General features: G+C 46.6%; 1 protein-coding gene across 1 annotated transcript; it reads right to left on the bottom strand.

The window, feature by feature from the left end:
- Positions 1 to 14,178: 14,178 nt before the first annotated feature.
- Positions 14,179 to 16,434, bottom strand: LOC125516103 (protein YELLOW LEAF 1, choloroplastic-like). Its single transcript, XM_048681582.1, has 5 exons — positions 16,278 to 16,434; positions 16,053 to 16,186; positions 15,619 to 15,698; positions 14,704 to 14,791; positions 14,179 to 14,546 (listed from the first exon to the last, which is right to left on the bottom strand). The coding sequence occupies exons 2-5, from the start codon at positions 16,132 to 16,134 to the stop codon at positions 14,326 to 14,328; spliced, it is 471 nt and encodes a 156-aa protein (XP_048537539.1). The 5' UTR covers positions 16,135 to 16,186; positions 16,278 to 16,434; the 3' UTR covers positions 14,179 to 14,325.
- Between the last annotated feature and the right edge of the window lie 1,702 nt (positions 16,435 to 18,136).

Consider the following 18,136-nt stretch of genomic DNA (forward strand, 5'->3'; position numbering starts at 1 on the left):
TCATCTGAGTGTGCCCTGAGAACGAGATATGTGCAGCTCCTATCGGGATTTGTCGGCACATTCGGGCGGTGTTGCTAGACTTGTTTTACCATTGTCGAGGATGTCTTGTAACCGGGATGCTGAGTCTGATCGGATTGTCTTGGGAGAAGGAATATCCTTCGTTGACCGTGAGAGCTTGTGATGGGCTAAGTTGGGACACCCCTGCAGGGTTTTAAACTTTCGAAAGCCGTGCCCGTGGTTATGGGCAGATGGGAATTTGTTAATGTCCGGTTGTAGAAAACCTGAAGTTGATCTTAATTAAAATACATCAACCGCGTGTGTAACCGTGATGGTCTCTTCTCGGCGGAGTTCGGGAAGTGAACACGGTGTTGGAGTAATGCTTGACGTAGGTTGTTCTAGGATCACTTCTTGATCATAGTTGTTCGACCGTGCTTTTGCCTTCTCTTCTCGCTCTCTTTTGCGTATGTTAGCCACCCAAATATGCTAGTCGCTTGCTGCAGCTCCACATCATACCTTACCTTACCTATAAGCTTAAATAGTCTTGATCACGAGGGTGTGAGATTGTTGAGTCCCCGTGACTCACAGATACTTCCAAAACCAGCTTGCAGGTGCCAATGATACCGTGCAGGTGACGCAACCGAGCTCAAGGAGGAGCTCGATGAAGATCGTGTTCGTCATGTTGTTTCCGTTTCCAGTTGACCAGTAGTGGAGCCCAGTTGGGGTCGATCGGGGATCTGTGTAGCATTTGGGGTAGTCTTCTTTTATTTTGGGTTCCATAGTCGGACCTTGAGTGTATTTGGATGAATGTAATGCTTTATTGCATGTAATTATGTGAAGTGGCGATTGTAAGCCAACTATGTATCTCTTTTCCCTTATGTATTACATGGGTTGTTGTGAAGATTACTTCACTTGCGACATTGCTTTCAATGCGGTTATGCCTCTAAGTCGTGCTTCGACACGTGGGAGACATAGCCGCATCGAGGGTGTTACAGACACGTGGGTCCCACATGTAAGGTAACGGTCAAACAAACATATTGTTTAGAGGTGGGCCCGACCTGTGATAAAATGGTTTAAATCGCTAGCAACGAGTGTTTTGGGTTTTTTGAAACAGCCGACCGCTCAATTGCTAGTTATCTGAGAAAAATTAAAAACCGATAGTTTTCTGAAACCCTAGCCTGTAAAGTAGTAGTTTTATGTTATTTACTCTATACTAGTAATAATGTACGTGCAATGCAGATTTATATTAGATAGGATATTAGTTACACGTTATATTAGATAAGATATATCTGTTGCACGTTGGTATTTGGTAATATGTCAATTATTTTTTAGCGAGAATGGTAGGATATTAATTACATGGCAAATTTCATGGGATGGCGTTGAGTCAAAATGTGTTTATAACCAATAGCAATGGTGGGTAATTAGAGCGTTAAACATATTTGGTGCTCAACATTGAAGCGATTTGAACCGCTAGATAAAATGATTTGACGGTCGAGATGATTTAGATCTGCCCATTTAAATCTTTTTATATTAAAATATAGATGATATATATCTCCCCGTAGCATTGCTTAGGCCACACTTTATGTTTCACAAAGTCTAAACTTGCGAATAATGTAGGTAAAATTTGTAGTTGTGTCTCTATGCATCAACCCTCTTGGTTCATCTCAATCCTTTTAATTGTGTACTTTAAATTCTCATTTGATCTTTGGTTGCAAGCATAGATTGATCTTCTTGATCAGGAGTTGACTTAGCGATTGTTAAGGCGCGCAAGTGTTCGGGGTAGCCGTGTCGCTAAAGTCTCCTTCAACAAAATTCAACATTATCTTATCAAAATATTGGGCCACCTCGTACTTATCAGATCAATGCCGCCAACGTCTTCTCTAACTTCCTGGCCATTGCATCAACAACGTTTTCCCTTGCAGGTCTAAAGGCAACATTGGACACTGTTAAAGATATATTTGGATTATTTGTATTTAGTAGTCTAGAATTTGTAATTTATCTTCTATCTTATTTTCAGGAAAGGCTTTTTGCCCTCAAGTCTTATACTCAATATATACTCGTCATCGAGGCTCAATAATATATTCATCATATTCTGCAACAATCTCTCTCTCCCTTCTAACATGGTATCAGCCCAATTGATCCTAAATCTTAGCCGCTGTCCGTCGCTTCCGCCCCGCGCGCCGCCCTTGGGGTGCTCAGCCTCCATGACAGGCGCCGGGGGCCGTGCCGCTTGTTGGAAATATGAGCAAATTACTACGAGATTTAATCCGAATAAACAGAAGATAAATCATGACCACAGCAGCAGAGATTAAACTAATCATGCGAACTAGCATAGCAGATGAACATATCACATTTAGGGCACATACTAGAAGCATGAATTCTACCACGATCTCGAACAGGAAGGATAGAATCACATACGGTGCAGCGGGTGCAGCACCGCCGGCGTTGACGTTGTCGCCCATGTCGTCGAGGATGAGGTTGCCGAGGTCGGGGAAGAAGTCGTCATTCGCGAAGTCGTCACTGCCAGCAGTCGCGCGAGTGCGCTCCCCAAAAACCTGATCGCCGCTCTCCCGTACAGGATCACGAGAGGCGGGGTTCCGGAGGCCTGCTGTCCCTTCTCGCGGTGCACGCCGGAAGGAGGGATGGAGAAGACTTGCTTGGCGGCGCAATGATCTGGAACGGTGGTGAGAAACCATACGAAGCGGCGGCGGCTAGGGTAGACGTCTGCCTGACTATATAGTGCGGGCCGGGTAGGTCGTGGGAGTAAACCCCAAGTCTGAGTCGTCACGATCCAAAATAATCGGAAACGGTTCAGTAATTAACGCGTCCGTTAATTATTAATTAATGACTCATTAATTTTTCCATGCAGCAAAAATATAGACAACATGCATAGCTCTATCCTCGGCTCGGCTCAATCCCGCAACCCGCGGCGCGGCGCGGCGCGTCGTGACGAGGCGTGGCGTGGCGAGGCGAGCGAGGAGGAGGAGCGCGTGTAGGTCTCCTCTTCTCATGCTCATACAAGTGGTAGAAGAGCTCACCTTATAAAGAGGTGCAACTCTCTCTCAACTTTCGGGGTGGGATTAACTTTAGCCTCACTCACTCCACTCACATGTGTGCATGAATGGGCCAAGAGAATTTTAGAATTTTACTTGGGCTTTGGGCCAAAGGCCTACTAGCAAAATTCCAACAATCCCCCACAAAGTCTCATTGGCACATCTCATCATTTAGTTCCAAAACATTGTTTTATATATCGGTGCTTAGTGGAGACTATGAAGTTGAACTTCCACTTAGAAATTTATGCTACACTAGATCACAACTTGAATAGTGGACTATGCCTTGAACTACAAGTTTTCTGTGAAACTAGTTTCACACAAATTCTTGACTGATACTGGGCTGCCGCAAGGCTTCCCCGTGGGTGGAGCGTATACGTCATACTCCAGGGTCTTTCATGAATTTATTAGAGAACACCCAATTCTCACAGAGTGCGACGTTAACAGTCAAATTCATATAGGTGTGTTCCTCAGAAGATGTTCTGCAGGACAACATCTCTACTTACCCGAATAAGCCACTTGGAACACATTAAGATAAGTATCAACCTGCCATGCAGATCAGGAGAGTATTGCATCTTCATGGAATGGGATAATTAATATAGGGATACTCTCCTCCCAGCTGACGAACAGCTTGTCTCCCACTTCTACTTCACAGGATCTCCGATCACATAGAGTGGTTTACCACTATGGACAACTCATGTGGTGGGTCTCAAACCCATCTCCATCGATGCATTATCTATCACATTACGTGATAGACCCTTTGTGAAGGGATATGCCAAGTTTTTCGATGTTTGGATATAATCCAACGTAATAACTCCGGAGTTTCTCAATTTTCTGACAGATTTTAGTCTCCTCTTCACATGTCTTGAGGACTTCATATTGTCCTTAGAACTGTTTATCTTGACGATCACAGTTTGATTATCACAGTTCATCAGGATAGGGGGTATTGGTTTTTACACCATAGGTAAGTCCATCAAGAGTTCACGAAGCCACTCTGCTTCAACAGTGGCAGTGTCTAATATTGTGAGTTCTGCTTCCATAGTTGACCTCGTTAAGATGGTCTGCTTGCAAGACTTCCAGGAAACAGCGCCACCATCAGGTGTAAAAACATAACCACTTGTGGCCTTAATCTCATCAGCATCAGATATCCAGTTTGAGTCACTATAACACTCCAGTACCCTTGGATACCCGGTCTAGTGAATCCGATAGCTCGCGGTGCCTTTCAAATAGCGCATAACTCTCTCAAGCGCATGCCAATGATCATCTCCCGGTTTTGACACAAACCGACTCAGCTTGCTCACAGCAAAAGAGATGTCAGGCCTCGTGGCACTTGCCAAATACATAAGCGAGCCAATAATCTGAGAATACCTCAGTTGATCTCTAGCAATCCGTCGATTCTTTCGAAGCAACACACTAGCATCATATGGAGTTGGAGAAGGCGTGCAGTCGCTATACCCAAAACGACTCAAGACCTTTTAATGAGACTGAAGCAGTGTGATCCCACCATTCTCATCTCTCAATAGCTTGATGTTTAAGATAACATCAGCTACTCCTAGATCCTTCATCTCAAAACAGCGAGATAAGAAATCCTTAACCTCCTCGATTAAATCAAGTTTGGTTCCAAAGATCAATATGTCGTCGACATACAGACAAAGAATAACTCCTTCGCCCCCACCATAGCGATAGTACACGCACCTGTCACCATCGTTTACTACAAAGCCGGCAGCAGTTAATGTTCTTTCGAACTTCTCATGCCACTCCTTAGGAGCTTGTTTAAGGCCATATAAAGACTTTAATAACTTGCACACCTTTCCTTCTTGACCAGGTACTACAAAACAATCTGGCTGATCCATGTAAATTTCCTCCTTCAACTCTCCATTGAGGAAAGCCGTCTTAACGTCCATTTGATGAACGAGAAGACCATGTGAGGCAGCCAGTGATAGTAGCACCTGAATTGTGGTCAATCTAGCCACGGGTGAGTAAGTATCAAAGAAGTCTTCACCTTCTTTCTGGGTATAACCCTTGGCCACAAGCCGTGCCTTGTACTTTTCAATCATACCATCAGGTCTAAGCTTCTTCTTGAGTACCCACTTACATCCTACAGGTTTGCACCCATAAGGACTGTCAGTGATCTCCCAGGTACCGTTAGCTAAGATGGAATCCATCTCGCTACGTACAGCTTCCTTCCAGTAATCAGTATCAGGAGATGCATAGGCTTCTGAAATAGTCCTGGGTGTGTCATCCACGAGGTACACAATGAAATCATCACCAAAAGACTTTGCAGTCCTCTGTCTCTTACTCCTCATAGGAGTTCCATTGTTACCCTCAACAGGATTCTCAACGTGTTCCATCGCAATGGTGGGTTCAGGAATTACAGTGAATTCCTCACTAGATGGAGTAGGTATCTCCTGATTTGATGAACTCGACATATCCTTCATAGGAAATATGTCCTCAAAGAAAGTTGCATCATTTGATTCCATAATCATACCAACATGCATGTCGGATACCTCAGATTTTATTATCAAAAATCTATAGCCGATGCTATGAAAAGCATAGCCCAGAAGAACACAATCCACGGTTTTTGGTCCAAGCTTGCACTTTTTGGGAATTCGTATATTGACTTTCGCCAAACAACCCCAAGTACGTAGGTAAGAGAGTTTCAACCTTTTCCTTTCCCATTCCTCAAATGGAGTCATGGTCTTATGCTTTGTGGGAACTCGGTTTAGGACATGACACGCAGTCATTAGCGCCTCCCCCCACCATTCCTTGGATAGACCCGAAGTGTCTAACATGGTGTTAACCATATCGATTAGAGTTCGATTCTTTCTTTCGGCTACCCCATTTGACTGGGGTGAGTAGGGAGGCGTCCTCTCATGGATTATACCATGTTCCGCACAAAACAGATCAAATTCATTGAAAAAATACTCTCCACCATGATCGGACCTAAGCCGTTTAATTTTTCGATCAAGTTAGTTCTCTGCCTTAGCTTTATAGTTTTTAAAGAAAGTCAAAGCCTCATCTTTTGATTTCAGAAGATACACATAACAATATCTAGTGGAGTCATCAATCAACGTCATGAAGTATCTCTTTCCACCTTTTGTCAACACGCCATTCATCTCACAAAGATCAGAATGTATAAGCTCTAGTGGCGCCAAGTCTCTTGCCTCTGCAGTCTTATGGGACTTGCGAGGTTGCTTAGCTTGCACACATACTTGGCACTTGGCGCCTTTGACAGTAGAGATTTTCGGAATTAAATTCATATTGGCTAACCGCGTCATGAAACCAAAGTTAATATGACAGAGTCGTGAATGCCAAATATCAGACTCATTATTGTGGCAAACATTATTAATAACTTTAGTGCAAATATCTGACAAAGATAGGCGGAACAAGCCTCCGCACTCATAGCCTTTTCCAACAAATTGTCCACACTTAGAAATTACAACTTTATTGGATTCGAAAACCAACTTAAAACCATCTCGACATAAATGGGAACCGCTAACGAGATTTTTATTGATGGACGACACATGGTGAACGTTCTTCAGACGCACAGTCTTCCCCGAAATAAACTTCAGATCGACCGTACCAACACCTCGAACGATGGCATGTGACCCGTTCCCCATCAGCACGGGTGAAGTCCCTGTTGCGTGGTAAGAAGAAAACATGGAGGCATTAGCACAAACATGTACATTGGCACCGGTGTTAATTAACCAATCAGGGGATTGAAATACTGAAAGGATGGTAGGAAAAATACCGTACCCTGATTCCTTCATATCAGTATCACCGATGACAACATTAGCGGACTTGCCGCTCTTCTCATGTTCGCGCTCCTCAAAGCGGTTAGGACACTTCGGAGCCTAGTGATTAGGATCACCGCAGACATGGCAAAGTCCCTTCCCCTTCTTATGAGAATTCTTCTTGAAGTTGGTAGAATGTGATGGCTTGTTCTTTGTATCAAACTTGCCTTTGCCCTGAGTTTGTTCTTATTGTTTTTGAACTTGTTGGGCTGGGAGTTTTTCTTCTGTACCATGTGGGCACTAGAACCTCCCTCAGCAACTCGAGCACGTGTGTCCTTTGCTCTCGCCTTCTCTTCAACATCAAGAGTACCAATGAGATCCGCAACGGAAAACTCCTGTCTCTTGTGTTTCAGGGAAGTAGCAAAATTGTTCCACGAAGGTGGAAGCTTGGCAATGATGCCTCCGGCAACAAATTTGTCCGGCAACACACACTTGAAGTACTCAAGTTCTTTTGCGAGCGACTGTATCTCATGAGCCTACTGTACAACAAGGCGCTCATCAGTCATCTTGTAGTCATAGAATTGCTCCATGACGTACAACTCGCTGCCGGCGTCCGAGGCATCAAACTTGGCCTCGAGCGCAGCCCACATGTCCTTGCTGTTGTCAAACGACATATACGAATCCACAATGGAGTCATCAAGAACACTCAGAAGAGCGCCTTTAAAGAGGGTATCGATCTTCTCAAAAGCTTCCAGCTGTGCTGGATTAAGATCGCCCTCAGGCTTGCCCTTGGTGGCATCATAGCAGCCCATGGTCTGAAACCAGTAGACTGCTCTCGTGCGCCACCTCCTATATTGCGCCCCCTTAAAGGCAGGCGGCTTCAGATGCGCAGCAAAATCACTCGGAGTAAATTGCCTATAATCAGGTTTTTGGATTGTTGGAAATATGAGCAAATTACTACGAGATTTAATCCGAATAAACAGAAGATAAATCATGACCACAGCAGCAGAGATTAAACTAATCATGTGAACTAGCATAGCAGATGAACATATCACATCTAGGGCACATACTAAAAGCATGAATTCTACCACGATCTCGAACAGGAAGGATAGAATCACATACGGTGCAGCGGGTGCAGCACCGCCGGCGTTGACGTTGTTGCCCATGTCGTCGAAGATGAGGTTGCCGAGGTCGGGGAAGAAGTCGTCGTTCGCGAAGTCGTCGCTGCCAGCAGTCGCGCGAGTGCGCTCCCCAAAAACCTGATCGCCCCTCTCCCGTACAGGATCACGAGAGGCGGGGTTCCGGAGGCCTGCTGTCCCTTCTCGCGGTGCACGCCGGAAGGAGGGATGGAGAAGACTTGCTTGGCGGCGCAATGATCTGGAACGGTGGTGAGAAACCATACGAAGCGGCGGCGGCTAGGGTAGACGTCTGCCTGACTATATAGTGCGAGCCGGGTAGGTCGTGGGAGTAAACCCCACGTCCGAGTCGTCACGATCCAAAAGAATCGGAAACGGTTCAGTAATTAACGCGTCCGTTAATTATTAATTAATGACTCATTAATTTTCCCATGCAGCAAAAATATAGACAACGTGCATAGCTCTGTCCTCGGCTCGGCTCAATCCCGCAACCCGCGGCGCGGCGCGTCGTGACGAGGCGTGGCGTGGCGAGGCGAGCGAGGAGGAGGAGCGCGCGTGTAGGTCTCCTCTTCTCATGCTCATACAAATGGTAGAAGAGCTCACCTTATAAAAAGGTGCAACTCTCTCTCAACTTTCGGGGTGGTGCCAAACTTTAGCCTCACTCACTCCACTCACATGTGTGCATGAATGGGCCAAGAGAATTTCAGAATTTTAGTTGGGCTTTGGGCCAAAGGCCTACTAGCAAAATTCCAACACGTACCTAGGGTTCGTCCGCTGGTCGTGTTGACTGGCTGCCCTAAAGAGTCTTTTTTCTGAGCCCTTGCTTCGGGTTTTCTCTCCCCCACTGGTCACCTTTATCGGCTTTTTCTATTTTTGGTTTTCCGATTTAAGCTTGATCGATTTACGTCGCCCGCCGCTGTTTGTCATCTACATCGCGCCTCTACTCCGACTTGGCATCCACTACACCGACGTCTTCTCCTACTCAACTGCCTCGCGCGCTACGCGGCGGCCCGGAGCGACCACCGTCCGCGCGTCCATCTGCACGTCGCTCTCGCGCCGGCCGTCATCGCCGTCCGGGACTCCTGTAACCACGACTCCAATCGCGCCTGTCTAGGACTCTTGCAACCACAACTTCATCCGGGTGCGTCCCGTGCGCTAGTACACCACGATGGTCCTTTCTTTTGCATGGATTGGACACCTGCACATACGTATGCACGTTGCTTGTGTTGCGTGGCCACTTTTATGCTAGGCGTTGATTGCGTGCAAGCACCTACTGCCTCCGCCGCCCACTATTTCGATCCCGTCACCGAGCAGCTACCTCGCGCACGATCGGATTGATCACTTGCTCGTCGCCGTGAACCATCTAATCTATACCGTGCATCGACTTGACATGTTGATTGTGCACGCCTTCGCAGGTCTCGTGAAGACTGTCTCAAGTTCAGCGTGCACCTTCACCGATCAAGCAACGGGCTACCGCTGTGTCGCCTCATAGTTGTTCTCCCGGCTGCACCAACTCGCGTCATCGCTGTGTCGCCCTTCGGGCCCGCCGCCGCCCTGAGGCCGTCCGCTCCAGGTCCTCCCCGTGGCTGCACCGACCCTCGCGCCACCGCCACGTCGCCCTGTCGGGCCATCGCGAGCGTGGCACGCGGTCCATGCTGCCGTCTCGAGACCGTTCCCGTGGTTGCACCGACCCGGGTTCCGCCGCTGCGCCGCTCCTTCGGGTCGTCGCGTCGCAGCCCGTGGTCCCTCCCTCCACCCCAAGGTCTTCCCGTCGTCACCCCGACCTGCCCGCCGCCGCTGCGTCGCCTCTTCGGGCCGTAGCACCGTGGCCCACGTCCACCGCCGTCCCCGCGCGTCGACCTCTCGTGGTATGCGCCGCGCCACCTCCCTTGGCGTAGGAACCGAAGGAAATATGCCCTAGAGGCAATAATAAAATTGTTATTTATATTTCCTTATATCATGATAAATGTTTATTATTCATGCTAGAATTGTATTAACCGGAAACTTAGTACATGTGTGAATACATAGACAAACAGAGTGTCCCTAGTATGCCTCTACTTGACTAGCTCGTTAATCAAAGATGATTAAGTTTCCTGATCATAGACGTGTGTTGTCGTTTGATAAACGGGATCACATCATTAGAGAATGATGTAATGAACAAGAACCATCCGTTAGTTTAGCATAATGATCGTTTAGTTTTATTGATATTGCTTTCTTCATGACTTATATATGTTCCTCTGACTATAAAATTATGCAACTTCCGAATACCTAAGGAACACCTTGTGTGCTATCAAATGTCACAACGTAACTGGGTGATTATAAAGATGCTCTACAAGTGTCTTCGATGGTGTTTGTTGAGTTGGTATAGATCGAGATTAGGATTTGTCACTCCGAGTATCGGAGGTATATCTGGGCCCTCTCAGTAATGCACATCACTATAAGCCTTGCAAGCAATGTGACAAATGAGTTAGTTGTGGGATGATGCATTACAGAACGAGTAAAGAGACTTGCCAGTAACGAGATTGAATTAGGTATGAGGATAACGACGATCGAATCTCGGGCAACTAACATACCGATGACAAAGGGAATGACATATGTTGTTATGCGGTTTGACCGATAAAGATCTTTGTAGGCGCCAATATGAGCATCAAGATTCCGCTATTTGTTATTGACCGGAGATGTGTCTCGGTCATGTCTACATAGTTCTCGAATCTGTACGGTCCGCACGCTTAACGTTCGATGCCGATTTGTATTATGAGTTCTGTGTTTTGGTGACCGAAGTTTGTTCGGAGTCCCGAATGAGATCACGGACATGATGAGGAGTCTTGAAATGGTCAAGGGGTAAAGATTGATATATTTGACGATGGTATTCGGACACCGGAAAGATTTCGGGACGTTTCGGATATTTATCGAGGAATCGAGGGGTTACAGGAACCCCCGGGGAAGTTATGGGCCTTAATGGGCCATAAGGGAGTAGGAGAGGGCAGCCCGCAGGGTGCCCCCCAAGGGAGTCCGAATTGGACTAGGTGGAGGGGGCGCAGCCCCATCTTTCCTCTCCCTCCTCTTCTTCCCTCTTTCCCCCTCTTAGAATAGGAAAGGAAGTCCAACTAGGATTCCGCCTTGGCGCGCCCCCTCATGGCCGCTAGCCTCCTCACTCTCCTCCTTTATATATGGAGGCGGAGGGCACCCCAAAGGCACATCAATAGTTCATTAGTCATGTGCAGTGCCTCCCTCCATAGTTTACTACCTCAGTCATATTGTCGTAGTGCTTAGACGAAGCCTTGGGCGGATCACATCATCAACACCGTCACCACGCCGTCGTGCTGACGAAACTCTCCCTCGACCCTCTACTGGATCAAGAGCTTGAGGGACGTCATCATGCTAAATGTGTGCTGAACACGAAGATGCCGTACACTCGGTACTTGGATCGGCTGGATTGTGAAGACGTTCGACTACGTCAACCGCGTTAACATAATGCTTCCGCTTTCGGTCTACGAGGGTACGTGGACACACTCTTCCCCTCTCGTTGCTATCCATCTCCTAAATAGATCTTGCGTAATCATAAGAATTTTTTTGAAATTACATGCTACGTTTCCTAATAGGAACGCCACCGTTCACGCCGGTCTTCATCACGCTGTCGGGTTCCTCGCCTATTTCGAGCACCGCCGCCGTGCTACTAACCTAGCCGTGTCACCGCCACCACCGCTCTTCTTCGGCCGCCGCCGCCGCTACTTCCGTAGCTGCCGCCGCCACCGCCGCTCTTCTTCGACGGCCGCCGCCGCTACGTCTATAGTCGCCGCCGCCCGTCCACCCCCTTCGTCTTCGTCCAGGCACCAGCCTGTCGCCAGCGTCGTCGTCATCTACCCCTACCACTTCGTCTACTCCGACCATCGTTGGTGACATCGGCCCCGCGCCGATGGACGCCTCAATCGTCGTCGAGTTTTTCTCTAATGGCCCCTCCGACTTCTCCAACATGGCGTACAGCTCGTGCAGGTCTCTCATCTATGCATGCCTGGTACTGGCAACACTGGTGCGTGCCTTCGTCTGCGACGTGTCCCCGGGCCTGGCAAGCCTGGAGCGGCGTTTGGTGAACTTCGTCTTCGTCTGTCTACGCATGCCTGGTGCTGGCAACACCGATGCGTGCCTTAGTCCACGACGTGTCCCCAGGCTTGGCAAACCCGGCGCGACGCTTCGTCAACACCGTCTACCTCCCGGCGTACCCCTACTTCGACATCACTGCGCCCAGGCTAACCCGGCACCTCCTTACGCCCGTGGCTCCATGACGTTTTCCTCAACACCGGCTACCCCGACTTGACATCGACCACGTCATTCTTCGCACGGCTACCTCGACCACGGCTACACCACTCTACGCTCTCGGCTACCTCGACATCGGCACAAAGGGCTATCATCCGCTTGAGCAACTCGCCGGCTTCCTCTACAGTCAATGCGTCCGCGACGCGACACCGTCCACAACGCTCCCACTACGACTGCGGGGGGATGTCAGCCCCTCGGCTACTATTCTCTCCAGTCTGACCATCCGCGACGCTCCTGTTGTCTGCGACGCTACCGCTACGACTGCGCGGGGATGTCAGCCCGTCGGCTACTATTCTCTCTAGTCTAACCATCCGTGACGCTCCTGTTGTCTGCGACACTACCGCTACGACTGCGGAGAATGTTAGAGATATATTTGGGTTACTTGTATTTGGTAGTGTAGGATTTGTAATCCGTCTCCTACCTTATCTTCAGGAGAGGCTTTTTGCCCTTCAAGTCTTTTACTCAATATATACTCGTCATCGAGGCTCAATAATACATCCATCATATTCCGCAACAATCCCTCTCTCCCTTCTAACACACACTGCCAATGAGTGCAACACGAAGACGTCCTCGATTTCTCCAAGAATGTATGTGTAATTTTAATTTTTTACTAACTGTAAATTTTTATAAGACGGTTTTAGAGTCTGGAACAGAGTCAAAAAAATGTCTTATATTAAGTTAAGAGAGAGTATTATATGTCGACTTTGTGCATGGCCGAGAAGACATATTTTCTATACCTACTAATAAAGCAAGGTGCGTTTCGTCAATTTTTCATCCGTTCACCACCCAAAATAAAAAATTTCTATTCGAGGTGGTACTAAATTCTTATGCGTTTGACTGCTAGAAAAAGAAAGCTTTTCCAGAATTTCGGAAGTGGCTGCACGATATGGCCCAGTGAAGCCAGCCCACTTTATTTTCTGCCCACGCAGCTATGAAAATTCTATTTTTCGCATAGGGCGACAAATAGTTGGAGCTTCGCACAGGACAACAAATAATGGGCGTGCCCATTTTTCTTTGTTTCTGTGTTTTATTCTATTTTTATTCTCCTTCCCTTATCTCCTTTTCCACTTCCAAGTTTACTTTTCTTATAGAATTTAATTAATAAATTCAAAATTCTCAGAAAACGTTCAGAATTTCAAAAAAATCAAATCATAGAAAATGTTCATAATTCCAATTTTTTCCCTATTTTGACATATATACAACACTTGAAAAAGTTTCCCATTTTTTCGAAAACTTTATTCTTTTCAAAATTGTTGAGATTTCTAAAAAGAAAACAACAATTTAGAAAATTCTCCAAATTTTTTTTAAAAAGTGAAATTTTAACAATTCAAAATAATGTTAAAAGATGCACATTTTCGAAAAAGGTTATGAATTTTTAACACATGTTCCTATTCTAAAAAATCGTGCACAAATTCAAGTAATGTTCATGTTTTTATGAAAAAAGGGTTGGTGTTTGCAAAAAATGTTTGTGAATTTTAAAAGATGTTCCTATTTCAAATTTTGTTCACGTTTTCTGAAAGTGTTCATAATTTTGAAAAATCTTTAAAAAATGGTTCATGTTTCCTACAATATTCAGAAACTTCATACCCTAAAATCTCCTCAATTGAAAGGAAAAGTATTGAATAATTTGTGGGCCTTCTCCAGCGTACAATAGCGTAACAAGACTCTTAAATGCCCTTATTCATATGAATGAAAAAATAGCGGATTGATTACTCTACACCCGACGAAACCGAGAAGGTAAATGTTCCTTTTTCACATGTGCACAAGGTTTTGCTTGCACATATAATTCTCACTAACTTTAAATACGTATCAATTTTTGTCCCATTGCAATGCACGGGCATATGTGCTAGTATCTTCTCTTCTGCTTTCTCTGAACCAAACAAAGAGGCCATAAAAGTGGACACGTTAGTGCCAGTGGCTCCGGGCGTTCAACCTTAGCCCTCCACGTCCAATCCAACGGCCAAAGTTGCTACTCCTCATTTCATTTCTCACGAGCAATTCTAATCTGATAACACAGCTTAGCAAGGGGCTTACATGAACCACCGGCCATCACCGGACTGTCCGCGAAACCAGCTACTAAAATGAAAATGAAAGCTACTGCGGTGCCAGCCCGCTGTCGTAGTCGCTGCCCCTCCGCGGCCCATTCTGCAGGTTTCTCTCGAACTCCCTCAGGTAGTCCAGGAGCAAAACGATCACAAAGAGGATGAACCCACCGGAGGAGCTGCTGCCACCACCGCCGCCTCCGCCGCCTCCTCCGCCGAACCGAAACGGCGGGAACCCGACGCCCCCGTCGTCGAGCCTCGGCTTCACCTTCTCTGCGATCAGGTGCCACCCAAGCAAAGAGGTAAGGAGATCATGCGACAATGCCATTGGAAGCACAGGTTTGCAGTGAACTCAACTTCGGAAATGAGACGAGGTTTGCAAGGAACAAAGCAGGGTTGCGCAGAATGCAGATGCCTTGCATTGCATTACCTTTAACTGAACCTGACGGTGGAGAGGTGGGTCCCGAGAACGATTTGCGCTTCGCGGTTTGCGTCTGGTTAGCACAGCACGTTATGTTCTGCAGGAAAAAAAACATTCAGTGACGATCCGCGTGAGATGCTTCTGAATTTGATGGAAAGGGCAAAGAATCGAACGAATTAATCAAGTGTATCCTGTTACTTCTAATATGCAAGATCAAGCAACATTAACATCTCAGGCTTACAGATGACGGTAAAAAGATTTCCCTAGAACTAGACAACCTTATTTTGCTTGTAGGAATTCAGTTCTGCACAGTGAAAAGAAACACCTCTGTTTTTTTTGCGGATTTTAAATAACTCTGAAGCTTAAAAACAACCAGCGCTTCAAATCCCCTCTTATGCACTCTTTTTGCCTAGCTAGCGCGAACAGCTTGCGTCGAAATTCGAAATCGACTGCACTGACATAATCTAGCCAATAAGAATATGTTGATCCCTTCTGTTTGCAAGGCCGGATAATCCTTCAGCTACACAATTATATATATATGAGATGGTCTCTGTCATGTTATAATGCGTACAGTATAGGTTTTCCAACTTTCTAGTGATTTCTGATATATTCGCTTCCAGACTTTTCCTCCAGCTATTTTGCAAGTTGAAAAATCCTGGCTTCCACTAAAATCTGAACGCCTTGAACCTTTCAGATTGTTTATGCGAGAAACCATTGAATTGCTTCCATGCATTATGACAAAACCCTATTTGAATTTCTTTCTCATTTTTGTGCCAAAAAACTATTGAATTGCTTCCACTAAAACTCTTACAAATTACACCTAATAAGTTACAAATAATTTAACCAGGTATAATCCATAACGGCGAGGAAAGAAGACAAGCAAGCATGCCATAGCACCACGCAAAACAAGTAGGCTCATCTTACTGCTTTCACACAGATGGAGTTGCTGAGCTTATTCCTCCGGGACTGCGAACCCGAGATAGATTGTTCTCCCCAGCTTTGTCCTACACAGAATATTATAAGTTCTGCATGAGCTTTGGTACACAAAAAACAATACTAGTAGCAGTACGCGGAAACACCATCTCCTACTATTAAATCGCAGTAAAAAACGACCATCTTCCTTAGTACGTAGGGTAATCTTCTCCGCGGAAACACCAATACTTATTTTTGACACGGACAGGGGGGTGCAATTTTTTCAGAAATATGAAGTCAGAAAACAGAAAACCCCTGCAATTTGACTCAATGCGCATGCAAGTATGCAGTCGTAAAATGGCAGCAATTTCTGTCCCGGCGGCAGTTATTGGATAAGATAGGCAGAGTAGAGAGGTGGATGAACGGACGAGACGAGCGGCGCCAACCTGGTTCTCTCGCCGTCCGCTGGCGCGCCGCGGGCCGCAGGAGAAGCGAGCTCGGCGCGGACATTGTGGCGAGCGGAAGCATGGCGGCCGGCGGCGTCGACAGAGCGAGCTGGTCTCGTGGTGCAGCGCAGGGCCTGGACGAGAAAAATCACAGAGACATGGAGGACGGTGAGGACGAGGAGGAGGGAAGTCTGATTGCAAGGGAGTGACGGGGCGCGAGGTTACCTTGCAGCTCCGGATGAGAGCGCGGCCGGGGCTGTGCTGTGGTCAGAGCGAGGGACGACGACGAGGAGGAGCTGGAGGGCTGGGTGTGGTGGCGTTCATGGGCAGAAGAAGGTTATCCATTAGGAGGGCCATTTTTCTTAAACTAAAATTTAAAAAGGGGCTTGTAGGAACTTGCATTTTTTTTCGTTTCATTTGTACGGTTGATTTGTTTTATTTTGAAGTTTTTCTGTGGCCTATTCTGCACTTATTTTTTCGCTCATTCAATCTCTATGTCTATGAAACAAATACTCCCTCCATTTCAAAATATAGTGCGCCCGCGCTTTCCGAGGTCGAACTTTGACCATAAATTTAACGAATGAGACCGACTGCGGCGGGAGAAAAAGTTATATAATTAAAAACGTCTTTTAAATATGAATTCACTGATATAACTTTTGCTCCCGCCACAATCGGTCTTGATAGTTAAAATTACGGTCAAAGTTGAAGCACAGGGATAGAGAAAGCACTACATTGTAAAATGGAGAGAGTATATTTTTTCAGGGAACGGCGTCATGGTTAACCTCATTGATTTGGGAAAATGGTGACATCGTTTGTGATATGGGCCACTGTGAAACTGATACCCCTCCGTCAACAAATATAAGAATTTTAGATATTTTAAAGGAAAAGCTTATCTTCAACCGGCCGGTCGCGCAGTCCGTCCATCGGTTTCGTGTCCGTCAGATCGTCAGCTGATCAGACGAACAAGAGCAACTCCACCCCTATCTCTGTGTACACACTGTTTTTACAACTGAGCAGTTGTTTCTGAAGGGAGAATTTGCAACTTCCTGGCCCTTTTTTGCAGCGGCGGTGACTCTTGCGGCTGGAGGGCAATGGAGCCATGGAGGCGAGGAATCTCACGAGATCCGACGAGGATGGGGCGCGGGCAGGAGGCGGGAACGTCCAGGAGCCACGAGGGACGGCTACTTGTGCGGCTAGGAGGGCGACGACGGTGAGGATTCCAGCCAGATCTCGCCGGATTCGACAAGGATGACCCGTGGGCAGGAAGTGGAGACGTTCGGGAGCGGCGGGGGCTCGTCTCGGCGAGGTCCGGTGGGCTTGACAGCGAGCGTCATAGCAAGGACCTGCGACAGTAGCGGCTCACGGTGCTCCTGCGGCGCATGATGCTCCTTCAGCAGAGCATGTTTTCTGAACAAAGCTCTTGTTACGATAGTAAGTTATGTTTCTGAAACAATGCTCTTGTTGCAAAGAGAAACCATACGCAGAGATGCTTTTGACAGTGTCATCAATGTTTCTGAAACAAAACTCTTTTTTGCAATAGTCACTAATGTTTCGGAAACAAAACTCTTTGTTGGAATAATCACCGTTGTTTATGAAACAACACTCTTGTTGCGAAGTGGGATAGTATGTTAAGCAACTTATATCGGACGGCACGTGAGGTGGCGGATCTTTTAAAAAGATCCGCTGGCCAACACGTAACACTTCCCATAAATGATTCGATTCGCGGAATAAAAAAAACAATCAAGGATATACAACAAATATGTTCTACCGCAGCAACACAAATATCTCTCAGCTAACTCCTAAACCATCGGTGATTCGTGCGGATTTTGTCTTTTTTTAATCTTGGTTATGTTTTACAGCGTTTGTTTTAGTTCTATTTTTTCCTACCTGCAACTACAACCTTGTCAGCCTCGCGTAGTTACAGTTGCACACGCACCTCGTCGTGCAGAACTGCAGTTATACATATGTCGATCTAGCACAATTACATGTAAGTCACTCACGCACAACTATATATGAGTGCACACACACCTGCCGGCACACAACCACGGTTACATGCCCGTCCGTGCCCAACTACAGTTGCACGC

This window comes from Triticum urartu, chromosome 6 (genome assembly GCF_003073215.2).
Source record: "Triticum urartu cultivar G1812 chromosome 6, Tu2.1, whole genome shotgun sequence".
Lineage (NCBI taxonomy): Eukaryota > Viridiplantae > Streptophyta > Magnoliopsida > Poales > Poaceae > Triticum > Triticum urartu.

What these genes read in the sequence shown, in the direction of transcription:
- LOC125516103 (XM_048681582.1), bottom strand. Translation starts at nt 16,134, where the DNA reads ATGCTTCCGCTCGCCACAATGTCCGCGCCGAGCTCGCTTCTCCTGCGG. An exon ending in GCGGACGGCGAGAGAACCAG is followed by an intron (nt 15,699 to 16,052) that starts GTTGGCGCCGCT and finishes TATTCTGTGTAG; the next exon opens with GACAAAGCTGGGGAGAACAA. An exon ending in ACCGTCAGGTTCAGTTAAAG is followed by an intron (nt 14,547 to 14,703) that starts GTAATGCAATGC and finishes ACCTGATCGCAG; the next exon opens with AGAAGGTGAAGCCGAGGCTC.